This window comes from Mastomys coucha, unplaced genomic scaffold (assembly GCF_008632895.1).
Source record: "Mastomys coucha isolate ucsf_1 unplaced genomic scaffold, UCSF_Mcou_1 pScaffold5, whole genome shotgun sequence".
Taxonomy (NCBI): domain Eukaryota; kingdom Metazoa; phylum Chordata; class Mammalia; order Rodentia; family Muridae; genus Mastomys; species Mastomys coucha.
This window is the reverse complement of record NW_022196911.1, coordinates 98,559,798-98,585,644: the sequence shown is the minus strand read 5'-3', so window position 1 is coordinate 98,585,644 and position 25,847 is coordinate 98,559,798. Positions and strand designations below refer to the sequence as shown.

Genomic DNA, 25,847 nt, shown 5'->3' with positions numbered 1-25,847 from the left:
CATCCAGCTCTTTAAGTGATCCTTGTTCTGGTGGCTTTCTGTAAATATGTTTGCCCTAGTTGAATTAAGAAACTTTAAAAGTTATAAAATAAAAAGAAAAAATAAAATATTTGTTTCCTGCTAGATGCAAAAATGACTAAGCATGTATATTTTATCAATCTCCTGTATTTTTTGAAGTTATGAACTATAAAAATATTAACACATTTTTTTGCTGGGACAAGTGTTAAATAATTTGCAGTAGTTGGTTTGTCCTGCACTGGGACTCTTGAGTTGATGAGCAGCAGGCAGCTACCGCTGTCAGGAGGATGCACAGTTGTAGTGGTCTCCCTGATGTGCTTTGTTATACAGAGAAATAGTGAACTCCGTGGAGGAGGGGAGGATTGGTTCAACAGCTTTATTCTCTGGAAGCAGTGACACTCGGTGATTGTCTGGGAAGAAGGACCCTTTGGTTTCCCTGGGTACCTTGTTCCAGGCAGTCTTATTTGCCTTCCTAGTATTTAGCCCCCTCTGACAATTTTTTAAATGTGCCTTTTGGGTTGGCTAGACACTAAAATAGAAGTAGACCAGAGGATAATAGAGTTGGGACAGTTCTCTCCTCTTTGTTGGGAGATGAGCACGTTCTTAGGTAGGTCAAGATTTTTGGCTTCGAAATTCTGTGCAGTCTGCCCAGCTCGATTTCCAGTTCAGCAGTAGAGGTTCCTTTTTTTCTTTTCTCCTGTGACACTGACTAGAAGTCCATCCCCCTCTCCCCTTTGGCCTCCCCCTAGGTTCTCAGCCCTCCTTACACTGACCCAAAGGTGCTTGTAATGCAGGTCTCATCTCCTTTGATAGTGCTCTTTGTATGACTAGAACTGATTAAAGCAGTCAGCTGACATAAACCCCACTTGCCTAGGCCAAGCTTCTCTGTCCCTGCCTTCTCAAATCCCCCAGGAATGGGCTTTGTTAGGGAAGCCGGTGCTTTGTGATCGAGGCACGTCCTTAGCTGATCCCTCCTACCTTCTCCTGCTCCTTGTCAACTTATAAATATCACCTTTTGGATAACTAGCCCTGGAAAAAAACGGCATCTATTTGAAGTGAAGGGACTGGTTCTTCTTGCTTTCAGCCCGTGTAAATATTTAAATAAAACAGTATTAACATTTTGTGCTGCTTCCCATTAGGTTGTAGATGGAGCCATGCTCTGGCCACCTCTGCCTTCCTGGAGGCAGTTTTCCTTAACTTCCAGAATAGTGATTTTAAAACTTAAAAAAAAAAAAGAAAAAGGAAAAAAGAAAAAGAAAAAACAAAATAACCTATCCTTACATACGAGCATAACAGATTGTATTTAACTTTATCACATATGGTAGATATATATGCTGTAAAGTGGGGGAAAGGAACTTTCTAATAAACCAATGCTTTGTGGAAACTTAGTGGAGTCTGTTGTGATTGCTGCTGCATAGGCTGGGGCAGGTGGGAGTGTGGGTTATAAACAGTGTCCTATTGGACACAATCAGATAATGGGCCCTCTAGGCCAGCTTGAAATGTTGAAAATTGTTCTGAGAGCTCAGGTTGCCCAAGGAGCAGGATTATTTACCTTAGGAGGAAGACCTCTGTGTGTTTCCAGTCTTGGGGCAGGTGACTGGGAGTGAGCACTTTTTTTTTTTAAGAGCAATGGAGTTACAAGATTCATCTGCCTAGCCTTTGACCTCCAGGTGAAACTCTGTATTACCAGGCTTGAGTTACCATCTTCAACTCAGACTGTCACTGTAATGTTGGAGTGCTTCTGCCTGGCCAGCAAGTCTTCACACCAGGGAGTCACATCAGGAGGGGGCAGGGACAGCTGGCATGGGAGGGGCCCAGCGGTAGCTCCCCTCTTCCTCAGCCTTTCAGAGCCGTGTGATGTCTGTCTCCTCCCTTCTTTTGATGCAGATGTTTGCTCTCTAGCTGCCAAAGCAGAGTGCTCAAAACTGTGCTTAAAATGCCAAACATCTGTGTTCAAACTGTGTTAGGAAGTGAAAAGTGCGTTTCTGAGAGCAAGAACGGTGGCCAGCAGAAAAGACAGGGATGTATAGCCTGTGCTCTGCGCAGTCAGTGCCATAGCCTGTGCTCTGCGCAGTCAGTTCTGATAAGGACTCAGCCATCTATCTAGTCTTGAGATGTGAAAGTACTCCCTCTTACACCCTTGAGGGCTAATTCAGGACTATTTCTATTCTTGTTGCCACAGAAAGCTCCACCTCACCCACACCAACTCATCTGATTATTGGAGCTCTTTCCTAGCTGGCCTCCCTGGCTAGACTCTAAACCCCTGCCCCATGTAAGCTTAGCAGCTTTTCAGAACCCAAGTGCCATTCATTTTACGTTCATTGCTTCAAGTAGAATTGTAAGCTCTGAGGACATTTTTCTTAATGTAGGAATGCTCTTGTCTGCATGTATACCTACATGCCAGAAGAGGGCCTCAGATCCCATTATAGATGGTCATGCATCACCACGTGGTTGCTGGGAATTGAACTCGGGACCCCAGAAAGAGCAGCCAGTGTTCTTTACCACTGAGTCTCAACAGTCCAGCAAGCTAATTGTTAGGTCTCCTTAAAAACAGACAAAAAAAAAAAAAAAAAAAAAAAAAAAAAAAAAAAAAAGCCACCTCCAGGCATTCCATTATCTCACTCAAAGCCAAGCCATAATAGAAGCTTGATAGTTGTAGATTAAATGATGCCTAGAAAAAACTGGGTTCCTTGAGAGATTCTATGTCCACAGACTGATGGAATAGGAAAGCTGGGATATTGGCAGTCCTCAACCCACTTCAGCAGCAAGATAACCCAGTTCTGGCACCAAAGCAATACAGTCCTCCCACATCAGGCTTCTGGTTTTAGTTAATGGTAACACACCTCATCAGCCAGCCAGGGACCAAGCCTTTGGAGTACATTTGGCCACTTTCGGCTACTGATTTTGTACTTAGCTGCTGTTTCTCTGTTTTTGTCAACCTTGGATGGCCTTGGTGGGTTGGTATAAGGCTCAGGCTAACTTAAAGCTTGCTGTGTCATCTTCCTCCCAATTGCTGAATTATATATGTCTTTTTCCTAAGTCTTGTGTCACTATACCCATCTCTGCTGTCTCATTCCTACCACTAGTACTTGGTTCAGGCATCACCACCTTTAACCCAGAATTCTGCCCTACCCAGCTGGTTTTAACACAAGATCCTTCTCCATTCCTTTTAGCCACAGGCAGCCATTGTCATATTCTAAACTGGAACACAGTTCATTGAATCTCTCTGTCTTAGGGTGTCTACTGGTGCAATAAATGCCATGATCAAAGCAAGCTGGAAGGGGAGGGTTTTCAGTTTACACTTCCAAATCACAGTTCATCATCCAAGTCAGAATTCCTGCTCACTCAGGGCAGGAACCTAGAGTCAGAAGCTGATGCAGAAGCCATGAAGGGGTATTGCTCACTGGCTTGCTCCTCATGCCTAGCTCAGCCTGCTTTCTTATAGAACCCAGGACCACCAGCCCAGAGATGGCCACACCCACAATGGGCTGGGCTTTTGCCCCGTACAACCCAATCTTTATGGAAGCATTTTCTCTCTCTTTCCTTCCTTCTTTCTTTCTTTTTTTTCTTTCTTTTTTTTGGAGGGGGAAGCATTTTTTTTTTTAAAGATTTATTTATTGTATGTAAGTACACTGTAGCTGTCTTCAGACACACCAGAAGAGGGCGTCAGATCTCATTACAAGTGGTTGTGAGCCACCATATGGTTGCTGGGATTTGAACTCAGTACCTTCGCAAGAGTAGTCAGCACTCTTAACCACTGAGCCATCTCTCCAGCCTCCGGAAGCATTTTTTTAATTGAAGTTTCCTCCTCTTAGACATTAGCTTATCCACCTCTGATAAATAGATATCAAGCTGACATGAAACTAGCCAGCACAATCTTTTTCCTAATTTTATTTTGTACTTGGATGCTAGCAAGCATGTAGAGCTGGTTCTCCTACCACCTTATACAACGAGGATGGAGCCTGCAGGCCTCTGCTGCTGCAGAGCCATCTCGCTAAACTTGGTGATTTAATCTCTTATTTCCTAACATCTTTAGATAGCTGGCCATGTTAACACACACCTTTAATCCCAGCACTCAGGGAGTAACGGGCAAGCAGATCTCTTGAATTCCAGACTAGCCTGGTCCGCATAGTGAAAACCTGTCTCAAAATAAAATAAGATGAAAATCTTTAGAACACTCCATCTCTGATAAATGGCATTCAAGTCCCCTTCAGTGTTGTGAGCTCCTGCCTGCCTGCCTTTCCTGCCCTCATACCCCACCTGCCCCTTTAAGCCCTCCTCACTTAGCCCTCTACTTACTCCTCTTGATTCCTGAGCTCTGGTTGCTTGTGTTATTGCCAGTGACAACAAGACAAAGCAATCCATGTTTGAATCCCACTTTTGCTGCCTGTTGGCGTTCCACCTATGGGCAGTGTATCCAGAACTCTTCTGAGACTAGTTTTTGTCTTACTGAAATAGTCCAAGTGGTATCTTTCTAGAGCCACTGTCAGTTTTCCAAGAGTTACCTGCTGTCCTCCAGTGGCAGTCCTGAGTGTCCTGGGCTTAACTGGCTCTGGACTCAGTTGAGATCCTTGACTTTTGTCTTTGTAGCTTTTATGCCTTGAACAATAGAAATTGTTTTCTAAAACTCTAGTACATGGAGCTGGAGAGGCAGCATTTAAAAAGATTTATTGCTCTTGCGAAGGACCGGATTCAGTTCTCTGCATCCACATCAGGCCATTAACAAAGCTTGTAACTCCAGATCAAAACCCTCTGGCCTCTGTGGCACTTGTACACACATGGTGCAAATAAGCATACACACATGAACAATACATGTTTTTAAAAAAAAATCAAAAAGCCTGTCACGGGCTGTTGAGATGGCTCAGTTCGTAAGAGCACCAACTGCTCTTTCGAAGGTCCTGAGTTCAAATCCCAGCAACCACATGGTGGCTCACATCAACCTGTAATGAGATCTGATGCCCTCTTTTGGTGCATCTCAAGACAGCTACAGTGTACTTATTTATAATGATAAATAAATCTGGAGCGAGCAAGGACTGAGTGAGTGGGGCCAACCAGAGCAAGCAGAGGTCCTAAAAGTCAATTCCCAACAACCAGATGAAGGCTCACAACTATCTGTACAGCTACAGTGTGTACTCATATACATAAAATAAATAAATCTTTTTTTTAAAAAAGCCTGTCATGTGGTACACACTTTGTTTTGTTTTGTTTTTTTTGTTTTGTTTTGTTTTGTTTTTTCAAGACAGGGTTTCTCTGTGTAGTCCTGGCTGTCCTGGAACTCACTCTGTAGACCAAGATGGCCTCAAACTCAGAAATCCACCTGCCTCTGCCTCCAAGTGCTGGAATTAATGGCATACGCCACCACCGCCTGGTGTGGTACACACTTTTAATCCCAGCACTTGGGAAGCAGAGGCTGGTAGACCTCTTTAAGCTTGAGGTTAATATGGTCTACAGAGTGTCAGGATAGCCACGGACATACAGAACAACAAAACAGAATCAACTCCAGTGCATAAACCAAGGTTAGTGGTCGCATCCCTGGAATCTCAGCACTCTAGAGGTGGAGGCGGGAAGATCTGAAGTTTAAGGCCAGCCTGCGCTAAATGAGATCCTGATTTAAAAAGAGGCCACAAGGGGTAGGGGTAAAGGAACCAGGGCAGGGAGAGAGCTCAGTGAGTAAAAGCAACTTGGTGCCAAGCCAAGCTGATGATGGAGTTCAATTCCTGAGACCCACATGGTAGAAAAAAACAAAAACAAAAAAAAAAAATTTTTTTTTTTCCAAGGCAGAGTTTCTCTGTATAGCCCTGGCTATCCTGGAAAAAAACAATTTTCGAAAGTTGCGACTCCCATACTCATGTCTTGGCACACATGCCCATACATAGATACATACACAAATGGACTTAAGCTGTGGTTTAAAAATTCTAAGGCCTGGAGAGATGGCTCAGCGGTTAAAAGCAATGACTGCTCTTCCAGAGGTCCTGAGTTCAACTCCCAGCAACCACATGGTGGCTCACAACCCTCTGTAATGGGATCTGATGCCCTCTTCTGCTGTGTCTGAAGACAGCTACAGTGTACTCATATGCATAAAATAAACAAGCAAATCTTTAAAAAATAAAAATTGTAAGGCAAGAGCCTGGAGATGCCCTCTTCTGGTATGTCTAAAGACAATGACAGTGTACTCGCATAAATAAATAAATAAATAAATAAATAATTTTTTAATTGTAAGGCAAAACAACTACCATGTGATGTGAGTTAACATTGGGCTACACAGAAGAGACCAGCAATGCAGAAAACATTCATCTGGGGACAGTGAGGTCAGCAGACACTGGTGTGTCATGAACTTGGCACTGGGAACACACCAGTGAAGAAAGCCCTGAATAAAATCCAAGGAGCTTTTTGCTCAGTGAGGGGTAAAATGTTAGGCTGTGTGCTGAGGTGGGGTATGAGGGAAAGGGAGGAGTTGGGAGTTCTTCAAAGTCAGATGGGGTGGTAAAGTGGGATAAGGCCGTGGTTAATCAGAAATAAAGACAGAGTTTGGGGGACATGGCTCCATGGTAGCGCACTTGTCCTGCATTCATGAGGCTATCCCTAGCACTGCAGAAAAGGAGAGGGAAAAAAAAAAAAAAGACTTAAAGGATGGTGTGGCTATGTTCCTATATCTCTTGCCTTGGGGTGAAAGGTGTGGAAGACCAGCAAGGCATGGTGCTCTTCTGCTCCCCTACCCCTCATCCATAGAGAAGATCTTTCTCCACAGAATCTGGCCCTCTCACTTTGTTTGCTCCTTCCATCCTTTAGGCGGACTTCAGATTCAGCCTTTCAGCAACACCACATGCTGGGCTGTGGGCTGGGCCCCTGGACAGCAGAAGGGACCCTTGCTCTCAAAAGATTTGGGTACTCAATCCAATAAAAAGTGCCACCAGGTACTGTGCCCATGTATGTGTGTGTGTGTGTGCCAAGGGGCCAACCTGCAGACTCAGGAGGTTACTCCTAGTCAGTGACTCCATCCAGAATCAATTCTTAAAGGTTCTCTCTCTTGTCGGTCTGTCTATCTTTCTATCTATTTTTATTATTTTATTTACTTAGATACGGTCAACCAAAAAGGAGTGAAGCTGTTCACTTGAACAGCTGGTGCTCAATCTCAAGGACTGTGAACATCGCACTTCAGAATGATGTCCTTTTAGCCCCATCTCCCCCCACTTAGGCCAAAATCCATTTATCACCCCTTTGCCCAGTATTGAAGACTCCAGTGTAACTACACAAAGACTTGGTTCAAGGTGGAGACGTGAGGAAAGCGATGGCCAAGTGCTGCTGGCTGAGGCTGCTCATAGAGGCGGAAGTGGGTAAATGTCCTACTCAAAATGATGACAGCCTCGGGTCTTATCAGGGGAGAGCAGCTTTCCTTACTCTCTTCCTCTCCCCTTGGCCAAGGCACAGTGTCCAAGAGCAGAATGGTCAGCTCCTTGGGGGAGGCAAGAGCCATGGTGGACAGGCCAGTGAGTTCATGGCTATACTTTCCCAGGCAGAAAGGGATGGTGGCCAGACTTTCATAGTGACAGAGGAAGAGAAAGGGGATTTCAGGGCATGTGGCTGAGAAACAGAAACAACAGGTCTTGGAGGTGAGCTTTCCTGAAGAGAAAGGAGGCGCAAGGACTTCCAGCCAATAGCATCCATCCCCAGGATGGACCCTCCCCCTTCCCTGTAGTCCTAGAGCCTATGTGGTCTAGAGGCTGTTGCCCTCTGCCATGCCTGCTGTTCAGCCATGAGTTCCAGGCTGATAAGCTGAAACTTCCGGTGGTTTGAACTTGAGGGAAAGGGAAAGAAGCTGGCCCATTCCTGTCGGACTTTTGGGGAGAAGGAAGATGGCCAGAACTTCATGCGCATGGCATACCCTGTGGCTTCTGCAGTGGACACCACTGTTCTTGGGACCTAGTGCTGCTCCTCCAGCCTGGGCCTTGAACCTGGACTCTGTGAAGTTCTCCGTCTATGCTGGCCCCAATGGCAGCCACTTTGGCTTCTCAGTGGACTTTCATAAGGACAACCATGGGAGGTGAGCTAGTGCTAAAGGAAATATGGGTGTTAAGAGAGGTCTGCCTCCTAGCATTGCTCCTATGGCCTCTTGGTACCTAGTTGAGCAAGGTCGATTCTGTTTGAGTGGAGCTCCTGTTAGCAGTGCTGTGGAGGGTACTGCTGAGGGATAGAGACGAGATGAGCACAGAGCACAAAAGGTAAATGCGGATGTCGTCTTCTTTTTTTTTTAAACATACACTACTTGAATTTTACTGCTCTTCAATCAAGTTTTTTTTAAGATTTATTTATTTATTTTATGTATATGAGTACACACTGTAGCTGTACAGATAGTTGTGAGCCTTCATCTGGTTGTTGGGAATTGACTTTTTTTTTTTTTTTTTTTTTTTTTTTTTTTTTTTTTTTTTTGGTTTTTCGAGACAGGGTTTCTCTGTTGTAGCCCTGGCTGTCCTGGAACTCGCTCTGTAGACCAAGCTGGCCTCGAACTCAGAAATCCACCTGCCTCTGCCTCCCAAGTGCTGGAATTAAAGGCGTGCGCCACCACGCCTGGCTGGGAATTGACTTTTTGGGAATTGAACTTAGGACCTCTGGAAGAGCAGTTAGTGCTCTTAACCTCTGAGCCATCTCTTCAGCCTGCCCAGGGAATTGACTTTTTTTAGGACCTCTGCTCACTCTAGTCAACCCCACTCACTCCAGTCGGCTGCTTGCTCCAGTAGACCCCACTTACTCAGTCCCTGCTCGCTCCAGCCCAAAGATTTATTTATTTATTATTTATTCATTATTTATTTATTTATTTATTATAAATAACTACACTGTAGCTGTCTTCAGATGCACCAGAAGAGGGCATCAGATCTCATTATGGGTGGTTGTGAGCCACCATGTGGTTGTTGGGATTTGAACTCAGGGCCTTCGGAAGAGCAGTCAGTGCTCTTACCTGCTGAGCTATCTCACCAGCCCTGGATGTCTTCTTTTTTCTTTTTCCCCAAGGGTCAGCAATGTGACTCACTTTACCTCCTCCTCCTCCCCCTAAACCGACTGGCAAAGGTACACTTGCCTACCCGGTTGGTATACCTCGCTTTCCTCCATTCCGCAACTCATCTCCTTCCAAATTACAGATGTTTGAAAAGCAGTAATAGACTACCGACAGTCAGCATGGACCAGGGTTTGAGGTCAGACTGCTGGTTCATGGGTGTAGCATAGCTGTGTTCATCCTGAATGACTTATTGTAATAAGCACTGGAATGCCCAGGTCTGGAGAATAGTAATGACTGTTTTCAAGAACAGCTGTAAGGAAGGACTTCCTCTGCCTAAGAGAGCCACTTCATCAAAAGTTAGCTCCCCCTCCCAAGATGGCTTGCATCCAGAGACTATCCATGAGCGGGAAGGAGCCTTGGGTTGCCTTCATTCTGATGATTCTGAAGGTACTTCTCTAGCTGAGTTTACAAGGTAGCACATCCTTGTAAACCCAGTACTTGGAAGCTGAGGCAGGAGGACTACCACAAGTTAAATAGCCAGGGCCCCAAAACAAGACTCCATGGGAATAAATAACTAGAACTCCTGAACTGGCTGTCATGCCGGAACACCTTTAATCTCCTTTAACCAGTCTGCTAGTCTAAATAGTGAGTTCCAGGACAGCCAGAGCTACATAGAGTGAGCCTGGATCAAAACAAATAGAAGAAACCAACCAAACGAAACCCTCCTGGCATCAGAGCTCCTAAGTGTTTCTGTTCAACTCCTGTCTTTTCTTCCTCTGTCTCCTGTTTCTTTCCCCAAGGTCTGGTGACATGGGCACAAGTTAATACGCATCCTGTGTGTTTATTAACATGCACACTTCTACAAAAGCATGTTGCCGGGGCATGCTAAATACCTCTCATACATTTGTTGTATAAACTCTACCAACAGCAGAATTGGTTGCTATTACTCCCATTTTACATATGACGGGCCTGGTTTAAACAGAGATCTGCTAGGCTCCTCAACCCTGTCAGTATCACACATCCTAGTTAGCTCTCCTCGGCCTTCCCCCTTCCGACCAGTTCTCACTAAGAGATCTCTCTAGATGTTTGACAGGCAGACATTTTTTCTGATTCTTGTTGGGAGGGAGTAGGGGCGTGAGAAATCAGTGTATATAACAGGTCTTTTCAGTAAGGATTATTAACGCCTTCCCATCCAAACCAAAGCAACTGGTCTAGTCTCAGGTTAATTTCCTAAGAGTCCACATTCAGCTAAAATGAAGAGGTTGGCCTCAATGGACTATCTGTGAGGAAAGATAGCCCAGTAGGTACTGCTGGGGTAGTGGGCACCAGGCAGGATAGAAAAACCATAACTTGTGCTCACCCAGTTTTCCTACACAGTGTATCCATCGTGGTGGGCGCCCCCAGGGCCCTAAACGCAAGTCAAGAGGAGACTGGAGGCGTGTTCCTGTGCCCCTGGAAGGCCAATGGCGGCAAGTGCAACTCGTTGCTCTTCGACCTCAGTGAGTATCAAGCATGGAGGGGAAATGGGGAGCCAGGTGGAAATGGATGGCCGGGCTCCAGAGCTCCAACTTTTCTTGTGCCTTCCAGGGGATGAGACCCGAAACCTAGGCTTCCAAACTTTCCAAACCTTCAAGACTGGGCAAGGACTTGGGGCATCGGTCATCAGCTGGAATGACGTCATTGTGGTGGGCATTGAGGACTAGTCAAAGGGAGCAAATCCAGGGCAGGGACACGTTGGGGGAAGCCCAAATAAGTTCCCTTCCCTACTCTCCTGTGGGTCTGCTCTAGGCCTGTGCCCCCTGGCAGCACTGGAATGTCCTGGAAAAGCACGAGGAGGCAGAAAAGACCCCGGTAGGAGGCTGCTTCGTGGCTCAGCTCCAAAGCGGGGGCCGCGCAGAGTACTCGCCCTGTCGCGACAACACCATGAGCTCCGTTTACGCAGAAAGTTTTCGTAAGCCCTGGTCCGCCATTCGCTCCGCCCACTGGTCGCTGCAAACCCCGCCCCACCAACGACCTCACGCCCTGGGAGCCCCGCCCCTCCGCTACACCACGCCCCTGGGCCCCGCCTCCATGCCCTCCCCGCTCTGCAGAGTTCCGCCTGCCCACGCGGGGTTCTTGGCTTAAGCGCGCGTTCGGGGGCGGGGGGGCTCTCCTTGGCTGATCCCCGCTTGCCTCTTGTAGGCGGAGACAAGCGATACTGTGAAGCAGGCTTCAGCCTGGCAGTGACCCAGGCAAGTCACAGGCAAAAGCAAATAAGAGAGCTCAGCTTGGTGATTGAGGCAGGGGGTGGGCGAGTTTGAGGTTAGCCTGGACTACATAGCAAGTTTAAGGCAAGCCTGGGCTTCAAAGTAAGACTGTTCTTAAAAAGAGAAGGGGTGGGGTGGGGGAGGATGTGAATAAATAAATATGAGAATACGTAGAGACAAAATGGTTTAGGGTTATTCCAGAATAGGAGAGACCCTCTCACGACCAGGACTTCTTTTTCAGGCGGGGGAGCTAGTGCTTGGGGCCCCTGGAGGCTACTTTTTTTTAGGTATGTGCACAGTAATCCAACCCATTCCCATTTCTCAGTTTAGGGAGACTCATGTTTCTGGGCACCCATAGTCCTGTCCCTGTGCCCTTTCTAGGTCTCCTGGCTCGCGTTCCGATTGCAAATATCATCTCTAGCTACCGCCCGGGTACCCTTTTGTGGCATGTTCCCAACCAGCGCTTCACCTACGACAACAGCAACCCAGTGTTTTTCGACGGTTACCGGGGTAACCCTGGCAGCTCTTTTCTAGGCTTCCCAAAACCCTGAGTCAGGTCCTGTCTCTGTTTGAGCTTCTATGCCAATCTTAGCTAGTCATCCCCAGCACAAAGGCACCCCGCCCTCTGTTCTGCCTCTTCCCCCACATATGTCCACTTCCCATCCACACCGGTTCGCCCTTCTCGCTGTGGATTCTAGTGAGATTTCGGGCACGCCTCCAGTTTCCTAGCTGCACAAGACAGTTTGTACTAATGACCTTGGTACCCATGACCCTTGAGCTCTTCCTCCTTGCTTTACCATGAAACTGCTAAACTGTGCTATGTCTTCAGGATATTCGGTAGCCGTGGGCGAGTTCGATGGGGATCTGAGCACTACAGGCAAGGAATGCAGTTATGGGGGAGGGGGGGCAGGCCCTGGGGCAGGAGCAACCTCCACACAATTTCCCCTGGGTCCTGCTGCTCGAGAGTTGAGTCAGTGGATACTAAGGATCTGATTTGCTGAGCCTTGCTCTCCCCAGAGTACGTATCCGGTGCCCCCACTTGGAGCTGGACCTTGGGAGCGGTGAGTAGTGGCTCTCTCACCGCTTAGCATTCCGAACCCCCTGACCCTAGTCCTCTTGTTTACTCCCCCACGCTTGCCAATGCCCTGCCCTTTCCTAATGAGAGTGAGAGGCCAAAGAAGGAGCATGAATGATACATTTTGATGTGTTCCTCCTTTCAGGTGGAAATTTTGGACTCCTACTACCAGCCCCTGCATCGACTGCATGGAGAACAGGTGGGGGCGGTGACCCCATGGGCGTGGCCAAAGTCAGGGAATTGAACCACTCACACCCTAACTAGCTCATAGGATTTGAGGACGATGGCTAACAAAGGATGTTGAGTGCAGAAGCACCGACCGAAATGCTATTCCTCTTGTAGATGGCTTCATATTTTGGGCATTCGGTGGCAGTCACTGACGTCAATGGGGACGGGTGAGAAGAGGGAATGTCCCACCCCTACCCAGCTGGGTCTTCAATGGCCATAGGCGGGAGTTACCATCTTCTCCCAAGAGTGTCCAAGAATTACCCCCGTTCCCAGCATCTTCCTAGCTCAGCTGCACCTAACGCTGCCCATCTGGTCCACAGGAGGCATGACCTACTGGTGGGGGCTCCATTGTACATGGAGAGCAGGGCAGACCGAAAGCTGGCAGAGGTGGGCCGAGTATATTTGTTTCTGCAGCCTAAGGGCCCTCAAGCTCTGAGCACACCCACTCTCCTGCTGACTGGCACTCAGCTCTATGGGAGGTTTGGATCTGCCATTGCACCTCTGGGTGACCTCAACCGAGACGGCTATAATGGTGAGTGGAGGAGCTGCATTTGACCATAAGAGGCCTAGCAGCCCTCACAAAAAGATGGACTTATGCCATATATGATGGAGTACACCAGCAATCCCAGTGTGAGGGAGGCTGAGACACAAGGACACCTTGGACACCTAGAACTAGAAAAGGCTTGACTCCTGAGTGGAACTTGGGTACCGGAGTTCAAGGAAACCAGTTGAGAGTTTATCTAGATCCCAGCATGGCATCCCTGCACGCAGATTTTGGGGAATAGAGTTAGAGATGTGGTGGCTTTACAGATGTTTAGGGCTTGGACTATTAGTGCTGGGTGGGAAATGGAATATGGGGTCAGAAAGCAGGGGAAGTGGCGTAGGAGTGAAGAGCTGTAGTTCAGTTCTGGGCTAGGTGAGTTTGAAGGGCTTGAGAATATTGGGTGGAAATAATACTGAGAACTGCTGCCATTCACTTTCCCCACTTCCATGAGAGACAGTCCAGGTCAAGATAAAGAATTTGGGAGAGCGGATGGGATCTGGAGGCTGTGAAATAGGAAGAGGCCCAGCCTAGAACCTGGGGAAATAAAAGCATTTAGGAAACACCAGCGATGACATTGGGAAACAGACAGAATGTTCAGATAGATGGGAAAGAGACCAGGAGATCAATGGCCCCAACTCTATTCGAGTAGTTTGAACGGGAGGAAGGAATGGTCCTGCAGGCCCCTCACTCCTGCAAGGTACAGTTGGTTGGGACTGGATAAATATCATGGGCTTTAGCAAGAATGAGCTCATTGGTGGTGGTGACAAGAACCAACCAATCCTGGAACTCAAGGAGTGGAAGCAGGAGGATCAGAAGTCCAAGGTCATCATCTTCTGCTAGATATGTGGTTGAAGACCGGTCCAGGATTTGTTAAACCCTCTCTCAAAAAAAAAAAAAAAAACAACCAAGCAGTGAAGGGCAGCTTAGGAACATAAACCAGAAGACCACAGGGAATGGGGGCAGGGAATGAATAGAGGTGAAGCACTCAACCTGCAATGCAGACAGCTCTTCCCTCAATCTGACTAAGAAAGGAAAAGCAGAGCCATCATGGAACAGGGATGGGAACCATGGGAAGGTCATCTTTAATTACAAAGGAAAATAGTATTTGGAAGAGCTGGAGGGGTCAATCACATAGGGAAAGCAGGAAGAAAGTGAGCAACGGGGTCCCTCTCGTTTGTTTAAAGATTTATTTATTGTTATATGTAAGTACGCTGTAGCTGTCTTCAGACACACCAGAAGAGTGCATCAGATCCCATTACAGATGGTTGTGAGCCACCCTGTGGTTGCTGGGAATTGAACTCAGGACCTCTGGAAGAGCAGTCAGTGCTCTTAACTCTTGAGCCATCTCTCCAGCCCCGTAATGGGGTCCCTGAAATGGAGATGGACTGATAGCCTGGAAGAAGGGGGATTACTAGAAATAAGTTCTATGAGGAGGCCCACAAGATGGATGAGAGGCCCCAAAGGTCCCAAGGAAGACTTAGTGCCCCATCTCCTCTGTGTCTCCTGCAACCCTGGGCTGAATTAGCTCCAGATAGAGTCTGGCTGGCCTGACCCAAAACTGGCATGGGGACAAGAAGGCTGGAGAAATAAACAGTAAACCAAACGGTCGGGAAATGTATGAAGACCAAGTGAGACAAAGACCAAGACAGAGAGGAGGCCACAGGACAGGAGGATACCATTGTAGCCAGAGGCCTCTGTTAGTTGTGTGTTTAAGACAGGAACTCCCTATATAGCTCTAGCTGGCCTGGAACTTTCTATGTAGATTGACTGACCTTGAACTCACAGAGATCCACCTGCCTCTGCATCCTGAAGACTGGGATGAAATACTTTTATTTGAATTATGTATACAGTGATCTAGAAAATATCTAGACATGTTGTAAACAAAAATCAGAAAACCAAGGGAAGGCAGGTAAGATATTGATCTAAATTAGTCTTATGCAAAGAGCTCATCCAATAATGTAATGAGGTTATGCTAAAAGACACTTTCAGGGAAGGTCTTAAAGTCCTCAGTGTCAAAGAGCCTATGATGTCAGTGAGCCTGTGATGTCAGTGAGCCTGTGGTGTCAGTGAGCCTGTGGTGTCAGTGAGCCTGTGATGTCAGTGAGCCTGTGATGTCAGTGAGCCTGTGGTGTCAGTGAGCCTGTGGTGTGGCTGTGAGTGGTGTCAGTGAGCCTGTGATGTCAGTGAGCCTGTGATGTCAGTGAGCCTGTGATGTCAGTGAGCCTGTGGTGTGGTTGTGAGTGGTGTCAGTGAGCCTGTGGCATGGCTGTGAATGTTTGCACAGTGAAGGTGAAACAGTTAGCATATGGAGAACAGGGTTCCGTTCATTTTTATTTCTTTCTTTCTTGGTTTTGTTTTGTGTTTTGAAACAGGGTCTCTCTATGTAGTCTGAGCTGGCCTGGAACTCAATATGTACATCAGGCTGGCCTAGGACTCACAGAGTCCTCCTGAGTGATGGGAGCAAAGGTGTGTGCCAGGACACCAGGCCTAACGCCACCCCTCTTACTAGGGATTGAATGTAGGACCTCACGTGTACTAGGAAGTTCTTTACCTCAGCCTAGGCTCAGTTATTTAATCTTCTGGGACTCAGTGTTTTCTTATAAAATGGAACTTATAGGACAGGGATGTGGCTAAGCTAATAGAAAGCTTACCTAACATGCACAAGCTTCAGCCCACCATAGACCGGGTGTGACAGTGCCCACACCAGTCCTCCTAGATGAGGGAGGTAAAGTCATAACGAATGACCCAGCTGCATAAAGAACTAGAGGTCAACGAACAACAATATGAACTAACTAGTACCTTCAGAGCTCCCAGGGACTAAACCACCAACCAAAGAGTACACACAGTGGGACTCATGGCTCCAGCAGCATATGTATAGCAGAGGATGGCCTAGTTGGTCATCAATGGGAGGAGAGGCCCTTGGCCCTGTGAAGGTTCTATGCCCCAGTGTAGGGGAATGTCAGGGCCAGTAAGCAGGAGAGGGTGGGGTGGTGGGCAGGGGGAGGGAACAAGTGTTTGTTCTTGTTGTTGTTTTTTGGTTTTGGGTTTTTGATTTTTTGTTTTGTTTTGTTTTTTTGGGTTTTTTTTTGGAGGGGAAACTGGGAAGTAAAAAAAGAAAAAAGAAAAAAGAACTAGAGGTCAGTGTATGACATATGCCAACCTGTGTGTCAGGAGCATGGTGGCACACACCTTTAATTCCAGCTTTAAGGAGGCAGAGGCAGGCAGATCTCTTGAGAATTTGAGGCTAGCCCGGTCTACATAGCAAATTCCAGAACAGCCAGGGATACACAGAGAGACATTTTCTCAGAAAAACAAAACCAAAAACCCTATCTCAAATTAACAATAATAACAGGAAACAAGATAACAGCACCCAATTATCAGGAGTAAATGGAATAGTTTGTTTGTTGAGACAAGGTTCGTGTGTGTGTGTGTGTGTGTGTGTGTGTGTGTGTGTGTGTGTGTGTATGTAGCTCTGGCTGTCCTGGAACTCACTCTGGCCTTGAACTCACAGAGATCCATCTGCTAATGCCTCCAGATTGCTAAAATGTACCCCACCACAGGGCTGAGTAAATGGAATCTTACTGGTGCATTTCCCATGATAGACAGTGAAGACTGTTGGAACTCTTGTAACAATCTGTTAATACTTGATTGATTTCTCTCCTGCCTTCATTATTATTATTATTATTATTATTATTATTATTATTATTATTATTATTATTATTTTCAAAACAGGGTTTCTCTGTGTAGCCCTGGCTGTCCTGGAACTCACTCTGTAGACCAGGCTGGCCTCAAACTCAGAAATCCACCTGCCTCTGCTTCCCAAGTGCTGGGATTAAAGGCGTGTGCCACCACTACCCGGCATCTCCTGCCTTCTTGATATAGACTTTGCCCCCTTCTCTTGGTCTCCCAGGACCTAGAGAACAGGGCTAGTTCTGAAAAGATTGGCAGAATCCCCCTGGGGAGACTTAACCACAAACAGCCACACTCTTTCTCTCTCCTTCCAGATGTTGCTGTGGCTGCCCCCTATGGGGGTCCCAGTGGTCAGGGCCAAGTGCTGATATTCCTGGGCCAGAGTGAAGGGCTGAGTCCACGTCCCTCCCAGGTCCTGGACAGCCCCTTCGCCACAGGCTCTGGCTTTGGCTTCTCCCTTCGTGGTGCTATAGACATTGATGACAACGGATACCCAGGTGACTGTAGGTTGCAGCAAGCCAGTCAAGACGAGCCTTTGAGCACTTGCTGGAAGCGTGGAGAAACGCACAGCTGGGGTTCATGTCTGACCTGGGGCCAGCTATGGGGTTCTAACTTGTGTATATAGCTGGGATGCTTGGGTTTGGCTTCAGGACAACTTGAACTTCCAGGGGGTTGATGGTATGGAGAATATTTTGAAAGAAAAAGACTCGCTCTCTGCCCTACACTAACGGCCACTCTTGACCCTTCTCCCTACGCCTATAGACCTGATTGTGGGAGCATATGGGGCTAGCAAGGTGGCTGTCTACAGGTGAGCTCTGGCTAGGGGAAGGGACCACATCAGAGAAGGAGGCTGAGTGAGGAGGGACAGAGTGGTGAGCCTCTTCCAATCTCATCAGAGCTCAGCCTGTGGTGATGGTCACTGTCCATCTGATGGTTCAAGACTCCCTGAATCCCACCCTGAAGAACTGTGTCCTGGAACAGACCAAGACACCAGTCAGCTGGTGAGGAGGTGGAGGTCACAGACTTGGTGGGGTTTAGGACCCTTAGGAGGTCCTAACCCACAAACCTGCCCCCACTCTCGCAGCTTCAACGTCCAGATGTGCGTGGGAGCCACGGGACACAACATTCCTCAGAAGCTGAGTGAGTGGCATGGAGGGAGGGGCTGAAGGAAGGGAGGTCTGGGTGTCCCCACTAGAGGCAGACCTGGACCCTTCCTGCTTGCCCTGCAGACCTAAAGGCGGAACTGCAGCTGGACCTACAGAAGCCCCGTCAGGGCCGCCGGGTGCTCCTGCTGGCTTCTCAGCAGGCAAGCCTCACCCTGAGCCTGGACCTGGGCGGAAGAAACAGACCCATCTGCCACACCACTGAGGCCTTCCTTCGAGTATGCTCAGGCCAGGATGGGGGTGGGGCTGGGGGGTTGGGTGTGCAGGGTTCTCCTGGAGCCTGCCCTGGGACTCTAGCAAGGAACAGATAGCCAGGCTCTTTCCGTGCGCTAGGATGAGGCGGACTTCCGGGACAAGCTGAGCCCAATTGTGCTAAGCCTCAACGTGACGCTGCCCCCAGGAGAGACTGGAGAAGCCCCTGCGGTGGTATTGCATGGAGAAACCCATGTCCAGGAGCAGGTAGGAACAGTGGGACGAGCAAGATCCCTGATAGGGACAGACTTAAAACTATGAATTCAAAACCTTGAAGTCATCCCAAATCCTGATGGAATTCCCCACATCTCACTGTCCCGGAAACATGGTTGTAACTTCACTAGAACTTTGGCATCATCCCAAACCCTTACATACATCTCAGCCCTTGCTCTCTAAAGTCTGAAGAGCCCCCCTGGAGCTATGGTCATTCTCTGAGCTCTGAGGCGACCCTTAAACCTCACAAGCCCTCAGCTTACCTACACATCCTATTGCATCCCCTAGACGCGGATCATCCTGGATTGTGGGGAAGACGACCTTTGCGTGCCGCAACTCCGGCTTACAGCTACTGCGTGAGAGAGTCTTCCACTCTACCTACCCTGAACCTCCATGCCCAGGGAGACCCACTCCTTACCTGAGCCCTCTCTCATCCCCTGGGCCTCTAGTCCTAAACCAAGCACTCCCCATACAGGGGGGACTCCCCACTCCTAATTGGCGCTGACAATGTGTTGGAGCTGAAGATTGAAGCAGCCAATGATGGTGAGGGGGCCTATGAGGCGGAGCTGGCCGTTCACCTGCCTCCAGGTGCCCACTACATGCGGGCTCTCAGCAACATTGAGGTGAGGTGCCACTGCGGGGCATAGCCGGGGAGGCAGCAGGTGTGAGAGCCTTGACTCAGGCCTCCCACCCAAAGATCCACTGCTCTAATGCTTTGGCTATAAGGATGTATGGTGTTCCCAGCTTTTAGATGCAGCATAGATAGGTGCAATGTACATATGAGAACCACTGGCTAATGGTTCAAATGCCTAGAACCCTGTTTGTTTCAGAATCACTGAAAGGCCCAGGAAGCAAATGTTAATTAGAATCACTTTAACATCTGCTGAGGAGCTGCGGTGACAACTCAGCTGTTAAAATTCTTTTTACCCAAGTAGAGAACCTGGCTTTGACTTCCCAGAACCCACAGGAAAATCTGGATATGGCAGTGTGAGCCTGGAGCCCTAGTACTGGGGTTTGGTGATGGGTACACCCCTAAAGCCCATTGGCCAGGCAAGCTAGCCACATCTATGAAATCCTGTCTCAATTAATAAGTAAACAGCGATCGGGGAAAGATACCCGATATCAAGCTCTGGTTTCCACAGTCACGCACACACACCACACGTACAACCTTCAGGCCTCGTCTTTCCCGCTAATGTTGGTGGGCACTTATAGGAAAAACATTTAAATTAAGGCAAACTCAGACTTTGTGATACAGGTATGTGCATATGTATACAGCCATGCAAGGGCATATGTGCTGTGTGTACACATGCCTGTGGAAGCCAGAGATCAGTCATATGTCATTCTTTTTTTTTTTTTTTTTTTTTTTTTTTTTTGAGATTTATTTATTTTAGCTGGGCAGTGGTGGTGCACGCCTTTAATCCCAGCACTTGGGAGGCAGAGGCAGGCAGATTTCTGAGTTTGAGGCCAGCCTGGTCTACAGAGTGAGTTCCAGGACATCTAGGGCTATACAGAGAAACCCTGTCTCAAAAAACCAAACCAAAACAACAACAAAAAAGATTTATTTATTTTATATGTATATGAGTATATTATGTGTAGCTGTCTTTAGATACACCAGAAGAGGGCATCAGATCCCATTACAGGTGGTTGTGAGTCACCATGTGGTAGCTGGGAATTGAACTCAGGACCTCTAGAAGAGCAGTCAGTGCTATTAACTGCTGAGCCATCTCTCTAGCCCTGGCTGTCCTGGAACTCACTCTATAGACCAGGCTGGCCTCCAATTCAGAGAGTTCCATTCACCTGCCTCTGCCTCCTGAGTGCTGGAATTAAAGGTGTGGGTCACCACCTCTGGCTTTATTTTGTTGAAATAATTTATAGCAACTAGGTCACTCTAGGTAGTTTTGTTTTGTTTTTATTTCCAGAATGAAAATCCTTTTTAAAAAAAGTAAAAATGAGCTGAACATTGGTGGCACAAGCCTTTAATCCCAACACTTGGGAGGCAGAGGCAGGTGAATTTCTGAGTTTGAGGCCAGCCTGGTCTACAGAATGAGTTCCAGGACAGCCAGGGCTACACAGAGAAAACCCTGTCTCGGAGAAAAAAAAAAAAGTAAAAATGATACATCAGTAGAGCACTTTGAAACCCCTCCAGGACCCTCCCCCATGACTGTCTGGCAAGCCTTCTGCAATCACGTAGGATACCCCACGTCCATACTGCTCTGTCCCACCTGTCTGTGCTCCTCCAGGGCTTTGAGAGGCTCGTCTGCACTCAGAAGAAGGAGAATGAGTCCAGGGTAGCCCTCTGTGAGCTGGGCAACCCCATGAAAAAGGACACCCGGGTAAGGGCTCCATGACGTAATTACATCCCAGGGTGGAGAAGATCCTGGGGGTATGAAGGTGGTGGGTAATAATAGTGGTTTTGAGGCAGGAGGACTGGGCCCAGTGTGGACACTGGGGTGGTCACTTTGGATTTTCCCTCTTCTAGATAGGAATCACGATGTTGGTGAGTGTGGAGAACCTAGAGGAAGCTGGAGAGTCCGTATCCTTCCAGCTGCAGATCAGGAGGTACTGAGCTGCCTGCCACCCTTCCTCCATCTGACCCTCCTGCAGAAACCCTTCCACACTGGAAGGCCTGCCCAAGAGCTTTGTCCCCTTTCCTCCTCGATGACTTGTTTCTGAATCTTGGGTCTAACTAGCAGCGTATGCTCTTTGGGGTGGGATTAACTCTTCTCCCTTAACCGTCTAAAATTCTGCTGTCCCTCTTCATCTCACCTTCTCCGCTCCAGCAAGAACAGCCAGAATCCAAACAGTAAGGCCCTGCTGTTGCCTGTGGCAGTCCAAGCTGAAGCCATAGTGGAGCTCCGAGGGTGAGAGACTAGGCATAGGAAGGGAAAATGGCAGAGGGGCCTACGTTTGGAGGAGGAGGTGGGCGTATAGCTTGGTACAACGCATGATTAGCTTGTGGAAGGGTCCCATCCCCAGGATCTCATAAAAGGGTAAAGTTTGAGGGGTCCTGGAGGATCTACCAGAGGTCCGTCAGGGAGTCAGATGCACTTTGGGGGCTTGGACACTTGCAGGAATTCCTTCCCTGCCTCCCTGGTGGTGGCAGCAGAAGAAGGTGACAAGGAGCAGGATGACTTGGACAGCTGGGTCTCCAGGGTGGAACACACCTATGAGGTAGGGAGGAGTCTCTGGGTAAGATGGTGTGTGTGTGTGTGTGTGTGTGTGTGTGTACACGCGCGAGTGTGTGAGAGAGAGAGACAGAGACCAAGACCATGTCCTGGCAGCTGAGCCACTAGCACCCCACTCTCTCCACCCCTCAGCTCCACAACAATGGCCCTGGCACTGTGAATGGCCTTAGACTCCGCATCCACCTTCCTGGCCAGTCCCAGCCCTCGGACCTGCTCTACATCCTGGATGTGCAGCCGCAGGGGGGCCTCCTTTGCTCCACACAGCCATCCCCCAAGCTCCTCAAGGTAAGGCTCTGGGAGAGAGAAGGAGCTGGGAGAGATTCCAGACCGACAGCCAGAGCAGGGTGTGGGTGCAGACTCTGGAAGCGAATTCATTGTGCCCTTGTCCTCCCAGGTGGACCCGAAGCTACCCACTCCCAGCCCTTCTTCCATTCGCTCTGTCCATCACAATCGGGAGCGCAGACAGGCATTCCTGCAGGGGCCCAAGCCAGGGCAGCAGGATCCAGTTCTGGTGGTGAGAAGGCTCAGAGGGCTCCAACAGGGGCGGGGGAGTGGGCGGCATAGAAGACAGAGGAGGTGGGAGGCAGGGACAGTGGGGCTAATGAGATGCTGGGCTGGCTGGGGCAGAGGGGACACGTGGATTCTCTCTGTGTGTCTCTGTCTGTCTCTCTCCTTGTTTTCCTTTGAAGAAATACCAAAGCGAGCCAGTGGTGGTGCACACCTTTAATCCTAGCAATTGGGAGGCAGAGGCAATTAGATCACTGAGTTCGAGGCCAGCCTGGTCTACAGAGCTAGTTCCAGGATAGCCATAGGCTACACAGAGAAACCTTGTTTCGAAAACCGGGAAGGAAAAAAAATGCCAAACCAATGTCACAAAAACATCGAGTACCACAGGCTATGGATGACCCCTGCCTCTGGGCCTCATTCCCGTATCCCTGAACTGTTGGGCAAACGGAATAAAGAGGAAACATCCGAATGAAGCTCAGCTAGAGACCCAGCGCTTCCTGACCCTCCTGGCTCTCCATGTTGGGTCCTCGATTGGTGGGGGGTGATTGGCAGAAGGGCCTGTGAACTTACCACACATCCCCTTAGAGCTGCGACGGCTTGGCGCCCTGTACCGTGGTGGAGTGTGAGCTGCGGGAGATGGTGCGCGGGCAGCGGGCCATGGTCACGGTGCAGGCCATGCTGGGGCTGTCCAGCCTCCGCCAGGTGGGGCTGGACGCGGGGGGGCGGGGCGGGGCCCGTGGGGGCGGGGCCCGTGGGGCGGTGCCGGAGTTTGCTTTGGGTTTGAGCGGGTTCACCCAGGCCTAGGGAAGATTTGCCTTGGGCCGCGGGTGGGGTAAAACCCGAGCGGAATTCAAAAGCAGGGAGTCCCCGGCTTGGATGCAGCCATCTCCAGGCCTAGAGTGGCTGCGGTAAGCGCCTGTCATCCCCGCCCCCTACAGAGGCCGCAGGAGCAGTTTGTGCTGCAGTCGCACGCCTGGTTCAACGTCTCCTCCCTACCTTACTCGGTGCCGGTGGTCAGCTTGCCCAGCGGGCAAGCTCTGGTAAGAGACCTTAGCTCTCCGGCTGTCAGCACCCCGACACCCCCGCCAGCGTGGGGCGGGACCTCGCCAGGGCTGAGGGGCGGGGCCTCCCTGGATTGAAGGACGAGGTCTGAGGAAGAGGGGCGGGGTCTCTGTGGAGCTGAGGTATGGTTGCTTAGGAGATGGCTTGGCTAAGCGTCCCAGGCCCCCTGAAGTGACATCTAGTTTGCCCTCAGGTGCAGACACAGCTGCTTCGGGCCTTGGAGGAGAGAGCCATTCCTGTCTGGTGGGTGCTGGTGGGCGTGCTGGGCGGTCTGCTGCTGCTGACCCTGCTAGTTTTGGCCATGTGGAAGGTGAGGCTGAAAGGGAGACTCAGACTTCCGCTGACTTCCCCAGGGGGTCATAGGCTAGCAGACGGGGGGGGGGTTGGGGGGGTGCGGGGTGCACAAGACCTGTCTCATCTCCATACCCGCTATTAGAATGCCATTTTTCTGAGGACTTGTGTTGGGCATGTGCCATCCCTCCCATCCCCCCTCCCAAGCAGGACGCCTAAATTCCTCAGGCCTTCAGATCCCTTCCCCCGCTGTCAGGAAGTCAGAGGAAACTGAGACCTGCCCTCAGAGTTTCCTGACTGCTGTAGGCAGGGCTCACCTCCTGTCCTAGTTAGGTTTCGGTTGCCATGATAAAACACCATAACTAAAAGAAACTTGGGGAGGAAAAGATTTATTTAATTTTACACTTCACAGTAAGCGAGATAAGCCAAGGCAGGAACTCAAGTAGATGGAGACCTTGAAGGGCCGCTGCTTAGAGGCTTGCTTCCTTGCTTGCTCTCCTATACAGCCCAGGCCCAACTGCCCAGAGAGGGCACGGCCCCCAGTGGGCTGGGCCCCTATATCAATTAGCAATTAAGAAAATGTCTTGCAGGGCAGTGGTGGTGGCACATGCCTTTAATCCCAGCACTCGGGAGGCAGAGGCAGGCGGATTTCTGAGTTTGAGGCCAGCCTGGTCTACAGAGTGAGTTCCAGGACAGCCAGGGCTACACAGAGAAGTCCTGTCTCCAAAAACAAGACAAAACAAAAAGCGGGGGGGGGAGGGGGGGAGAAAAAAGAAAATGTCTCATGAGGCTGTAAGGATGGCTAAGAGCACTGGCTGCTCTTCCAGAGTACTGGCGTTCTGTTCCAACACCCACATAGTGGCTTACAACCCTATGTAGCTCCAGTTCCAGGGGATCTGACAGCCTCTTCGGGTTTCTTTAGCACCAGGCATGCATGTAGTGCACAGACACACATGCAGGCAAAATGAAAATGCCCATACACATAATAAAATTTAAATTAGCCGGGCGGTGGTGGCACACGCCTTTAATCCCAGCACTTGGGAGGCAGAGGCAGGTGGATTTCTGAGTTCGAGGCCAGCCCTGGTCTACAGAGTGAGTTCCAGGACAGCCAGGGCTATACAGAGAAACCCTGTCTCGAAAAACCAAAAAATAAAAATAAAAATAAAAATAAAATTTAAATTACATATTTTATAAAATAAGAATGCCTCAAAAGCACTTGGCCCCAGGCTAATCTGTAGGTGATTTAATTTGTTTCTTGTTTGTTTTTCTGAGTCAGGGTTTCTCTGTGTAGTGCCAGCTGCCCTGGAGCTTGCTCTATAGACCAGGCTAGCCTGGAATTCAGAGATCCCCCTGTTTCTATCTCCCAACTGCTGGGATTAAAAGTGTGCAGCATCATGCATGACTGACCTGGGTAATTTTTCAGGTTCCCTCTTCACAGGTGACTTTAGGTTTGTGTCAAACAACCGAAGCTGACTATGACAGTATTTAGAACTCTCCTTTCCCACAGAGAAACCCTGTCTCTGTGGGAAAACAAACAAACAAAGAAACAAAAAATCCCACTTCTGTGCTGGGGACACAGCTCCATTGCATGGGTTTTGGGGGCAGCAGGTGGAGCTGGATGGAGCGCGTAACCTGTCCTGTGCCCTGACCCCAGGCCCTGTACCCTTCCCCCTCCAGGCTGGCTTCTTCAAGCGGAATCGACCGCCTCTGGAGGAAGATGAAGAGGAAGAATGACAGCAGAGCAGGGGCGGGGGCCGGTGGGAAGGCTGAGTGCCGGCTTCCTGTTTCTGTTGCCTCTGCTCAGAACTTCCATGGGGTCTTTCCTTCGCAGCTAACTGGATGCATCTCTTTTCCTACTGCCTAATAAAGAGCCTGACACAGATATCCAGCATGCTGCCTTGGGGTGGGGGGTCTGAGAATAAACAGGAGCTAGAGGGATGTTTGTGGGGACTAAAGATAGCAGCTTGAGCAGAGTCAGTACTAACAGGGCAGCAAATGGCTGCCCCGGAGTAGGGTGGCAGGGGTGAGGAAGCAAGGGAGGAATCAGACTCGGTGGACAGAGAAGGAATGTTGGGTCCCTGGTAGGCAGCTTTGTATCTGTTTTGTTTTGAGACAGAATCTCACTATGTAGCCCTAGCTAACCAAGAGTTCACTGTGTAGATCAGGCTGGCTTCGAACTCAGAGAGATCCATCTACTTCAACTTCCCAAGTAGTGGAAAAGACCTGAGCCATCCTGCCTGGCTCTCTGGTACGCAGCTTTAAGCTATGAGTTTTGCATAGTTTTGGAGGGACAAACCTCAAAATAGCCCAAGACTTGGAAAATAACCTTCACCTCTTTCCTCTGTTCCTGCTACAAAGACCTTTAAATGCTATTCTGAAGG

General features: G+C 49.1%; 1 protein-coding gene and 1 long non-coding RNA gene across 2 annotated transcripts; one reads left to right on the top strand and one right to left on the bottom strand.

Moving 5' to 3' along the window:
• The first annotated feature begins 7,694 nt into the window (after positions 1–7,694).
• Itga2b (integrin subunit alpha 2b) lies at positions 7,695–25,348 on the top strand. The gene is made up of 30 exons (XM_031353251.1): positions 7,695–8,059; positions 10,388–10,509; positions 10,598–10,695; positions 10,799–10,961; positions 11,192–11,241; positions 11,498–11,543; positions 11,638–11,766; positions 12,086–12,133; positions 12,274–12,317; positions 12,477–12,530; positions 12,674–12,726; positions 12,880–13,091; positions 17,108–17,290; positions 17,556–17,601; positions 17,690–17,794; positions 17,878–17,933; positions 18,023–18,174; positions 18,290–18,415; positions 18,710–18,777; positions 18,897–19,044; positions 20,662–20,754; positions 20,901–20,980; positions 21,202–21,282; positions 21,493–21,592; positions 21,739–21,891; positions 22,001–22,120; positions 22,699–22,815; positions 23,052–23,153; positions 23,369–23,485; positions 25,144–25,348. The coding sequence occupies exons 1-30, from the start codon at positions 7,872–7,874 to the stop codon at positions 25,198–25,200; spliced, it is 3,111 nt and encodes a 1,036-aa protein (XP_031209111.1). The 5' UTR covers positions 7,695–7,871; the 3' UTR covers positions 25,201–25,348.
• Positions 20,509–23,213, bottom strand: LOC116078215. The gene is made up of 3 exons (XR_004113453.1): positions 22,684–23,213; positions 21,817–22,335; positions 20,509–21,585 (listed from the first exon to the last, which is right to left on the bottom strand). It is a non-coding gene; the product is annotated as an uncharacterized LOC116078215 (long non-coding RNA).
• Positions 25,349–25,847: the final 499 nt, after the last annotated feature.

What these genes read in the sequence shown, in the direction of transcription:
- Itga2b (XM_031353251.1), top strand. Translation starts at nt 7,872, where the DNA reads ATGGCCAGAACTTCATGCGCATGGCATACCCTGTGGCTTCTGCAGTGG. An exon ending in TCAGCCTGGCAGTGACCCAG is followed by an intron (nt 11,242 to 11,497) that starts GCAAGTCACAGG and finishes CTTCTTTTTCAG; the next exon opens with GCGGGGGAGCTAGTGCTTGG. An exon ending in ACTGACGTCAATGGGGACGG is followed by an intron (nt 12,727 to 12,879) that starts GTGAGAAGAGGG and finishes TCTGGTCCACAG; the next exon opens with GAGGCATGACCTACTGGTGG.